Source organism: Colobus angolensis, unplaced genomic scaffold, assembly GCF_000951035.1.
Source record: "Colobus angolensis palliatus isolate OR3802 unplaced genomic scaffold, Cang.pa_1.0 Scaffold587, whole genome shotgun sequence".
Taxonomy (NCBI): domain Eukaryota; kingdom Metazoa; phylum Chordata; class Mammalia; order Primates; family Cercopithecidae; genus Colobus; species Colobus angolensis.
In genome coordinates, this window is record NW_012119454.1 from 153,063 (window position 1) to 156,836 (window position 3,774).

The 3,774-nt window shown below is 45.4% G+C and overlaps 1 protein-coding gene across 1 annotated transcript in view; it reads left to right on the forward strand.

The window, feature by feature from the left end:
- Positions 1-1,475: 1,475 nt before the first annotated feature.
- The window catches only part of ARSH (arylsulfatase family, member H), a 28,174-nt gene continuing 25,875 nt past the window's right edge, over positions 1,476-3,774 (forward strand). Inside the window, exon 1 of the mRNA XM_011962245.1 lies at positions 1,476-1,567. Within this exon, the coding sequence (XP_011817635.1) occupies positions 1,476-1,567 (92 nt within the window). The remainder of the gene's footprint in view (positions 1,568-3,774) is intronic.

Below are 3,774 nucleotides of genomic sequence, written 5' to 3' on the forward strand. Positions count from 1 at the left end.
GCTCACTGCAACCTCTGCCTCCTGGGTTCAAGTGATTCTCCTGCCTCAGCCTCTCAAGTAGCTGGGACCACAGGTGCGTGCCACCATGCCTGGTTAATTTTGTATTTTTAGTAGAGATGGGGTTTCACCATGCTGGTCAAGCTGTTCTCAAACTCCTGATCTCAGGTGACCCACCTGCCTCGGCCTCCCAAAGCACTGGGATTACAAGCGTGAGCCACTGTGCCTGGCCTTGGTTACATTTTTATGCAATAAAATAAAGAAGTTTTTTTGAGACAGGGTCTTGCTCTGTTGTCTAAGCTGGAGTGCAGTGGCACAATCATAGCTCACTGCAATCCTGACCTCTCGGGCTCAAGCAATCCTCCCATCTCAGCCTCCTGAGTAGCTGGGACTATAGAAATGCATCACTATGCCCAGCTATTTTTGTATTGTTTGTAGAGATGAGGTTTCACCATGCTGCCCAGGCCAGTCTCAAACTTCTGGGCTCAAACGATCCACCCGCATTGGCCTTCCAAAGTGCTAGGATTACAGGCATGAGCCACAGCACTGAGCAAAATTAAATTTTTAGAGCTTACCCTCAGCTGTAACCACTGTTATAAATTTTAAGCCTCTGATATCACTAAAACAATATCAAAATATGTTATAAGAGTTAAACCTCATCATGCTTGCAAAATGAATTGGTAAAATCTGATACCATATTCATATAAAACAATGGTCTCCAACATTTTTGGCACCAGGGACCGGTTTTGTGGAAGACAGTTTTTCTACAGACAGGAAGGGGGTGCAGGATGGTTTCAGGATGATTCAAGCACATTATATTTATTGTGCACTTTATTTTTATTATTATTACATGATAATATATAATGAGATAATTCTACAACTCATAGTAATGTATGATCAGTGGGTGCCCTGAGCTTGTTTTCCTGTGACTAGATGATCCCATCTGGGGATGGTGGAAGACGAGACAGATCATCAGGCATTAGATTCTCATAAAGCACATGCGACCTAGATCCCGAGTTCTCGCTCCTATGAGAATCTAATGCTGCTGCTGATCTGACAGGAGGTGGAGCGCAGGCAGCGATGCAAGCAATGGGGAGTGGCTATCAATACAGATGAAGCTTCACTCATTTGCCCGCCACTCACCTCCTGCTGTGTGGCCTGGTTCCGAACAGGCTATGGACCAGTACTGGTCCATGGCCAGGGGACTGGGGACCTCTGGTGTAGAACAGTAGTTTTTCTTGTTGTTGTTGTTGTTGTTGAATCCAGTTTCTGAGTAAGCCAACACAGGTACATTGCATAGTGAGACCTGATAACGAATATCACTATTTCATATTTTAAGTTATCTAAAATGCGAATGTTAATTGATAGTGCCTGGTTTTTTGCTTGCTTGTTTGTTTGCTTATTCTAAAAATACTTTCAGGAGCTGCTGGCTGCCAGTGTCCCTGTGCTATTTGTTTTGTGGTGTTGATGGCACATTTATGACAAGAAACTCCAGACCCAACATCGTCCTGCTGATGGCAGATGACCTTGGAGTGGGGGATTTGTGCTGCTACGGTAATAACTCAGTGAGGTAAAGTTGGACTCTGATCCCCTCCCTGTATGTGGGAGTCTCCCATGCCACAGTGGTCATGTCTTTGCCGTTGTAGAGAAGGGTTTCTGGAGAGAAGTCATTGTCTGATGTTATTGGCGGGAATAGCAGAGGTCCCTGGGGAAAACTGCAAAATGTCAGGAGACCGCTTGACATCCCAGTTCCCTTAGTTTCTAGCTGTTGGTGGTGGCGTTTTCATTATTGTGCAAAATTTACATTTAAAAATTGGCCTTTTTTGGTCAGGCATGGTGGCTCAAGCCTGTAATCCCAGCACTTTGGAAGGCCAAGGTGGGGGGATTGATTGAGCCCAGGAGTTTGCGATCAGCCTAGGCAACATAGGGAGACCCTGTCTCTACAAAAAAAATTTTAAAAAATCTACTGGGATATGGTGGCGTGCGTCTGTGGTCTCTGCCACTCAGGAGGCTGGAGCAGGAGGATTGCCTGAGCCGGGGAGATTGAGGCTGCAGTGAGCTATGATCCCATCCCTGCACTCCAGCTTGGGTGACAGAGGGAGACTCTGTTTAAAACAAAAAAATCACCTTTTAACCATTTTAAAGTGAACAATTCAGTGGCATTTAGTACATTCACAGTGTGGACAACCATCACCTCTGTGTAGCTGCAGAATTTTTCACCCGCCCAAAGAAGATCCCCATTACCCATCCTATCCCCATGCCCTGTTAACCACAAATGTACCCCCTGTCTCTATGGATGTGTCTCTTCTTGGAGTTTCATATACAAATAATCATATGAAGTATGTATTTTCTCAGGCTGCCATGACAAAGGTCCACAGACTGGTTGGCTTAGATAACATCAGCTTATTCTCTCACAGTCCTGAAGGCTGGAAGTTCAAGATCAAGGTGTGGGTAGGGCTGGTTCCTCCTGAGGCCTCTCTCCTGTCCTTGTAGATACCATCTTCTCCCCGTGTCCTTACAGGATCGTCCCTCTGTGTGGGTCTGTGTCCTCATCTCCTCTTATCCTCACTCTGTTACCCATGCTGGAGTACAGTGGCACGATCCCGGTTCATTGCAATCTCTGCCTCCCAAGTTCAAGTGATCCTCCTGCCTCAGCCTCCCGACTAGCTGGGATTACAGGCGTGAGCCATGAGATGTCTTAGTCTATTTCAGGCTGCTATAAAAGAATACCATAGGCTGGGCGTGGTGGCTCACACCTGTAATCCCAGCACTTTGGGAGGCTGAGGTAGGCGGATCATGAGGTCAGGAGATCGAGACCATCCTGGCTAACACGGTGAAACCCTGTTTCTACTAAAAAAATACAAAAAATTAGCTGGGCATGGTGGCGGGCACCTGTAGTCCCAGCTACTCAGGGAGCTGAGGCAGGAGAATAGCGCGAACCCGGGAGGCAGAGCTTGCAGTGAGCTGAGATGGCGCCACTGCACTCCAGCCTGGGCAACAGAGTGAAACTCCATCTAAAAAAAAGAATACCATAGACTGGGTGGCTTAAAACAACAGACATTGATTCTCCCACATTCTTGGAGGCTGGAAGTCTGAGATCAAGGTGTAGGCAGGGCTGGTTCCTCCTGAGGCCTCTCTCCTTGGCTTGTAGACACGGTTTTCTCCCTGTGTCCTCACAGGGTCATCCCTCTGTGTGTGTCTGTGTCCTCATCTCCTCTTCTTATAAGGACTCCAGTCCTATTGGATGAGGGTCTACTTTAATGACCTCATGCTACCTTAATCACCTCTTTAAAGACTCCATCTTCAAATACAGTCACATTCTGAGGTCCTGGGGTTAGGACTTCAGCATAGGAATTTGGGAGGAACACAATTTTGCTCAAAACATATGGTATGTGGTGTTTACTGACTGCCTTCTTTCACTGAGCGTAATGTTTTCAAGGTTCATTCATATTGTAGCATGTGTCAGTACTTCATTCCTTTCCATGGCTGAATAATTTTTCATTATATAGATACACCACATTAATCTACAGCTTTAAAAATATCTTGCTTGAATTATTTCTAAAGTGTCTGGTCCCCGGGGCTCTTTACTTCTCTACTCTCTATTGATAGACCAATCTGGCACTTGTGAAAACACATAGCATCTTTTAGTGTGGATTTAAATAACATTGTTTCTTTTTGGAGTGCAGATCACAGGCTAGTCCTATATTTTAAGCATAAATTTGTTGATTGAAAGGCATTGGTCTTCTTTCTTTCTTTCTTTCTTTCTTTCTTTCTTTC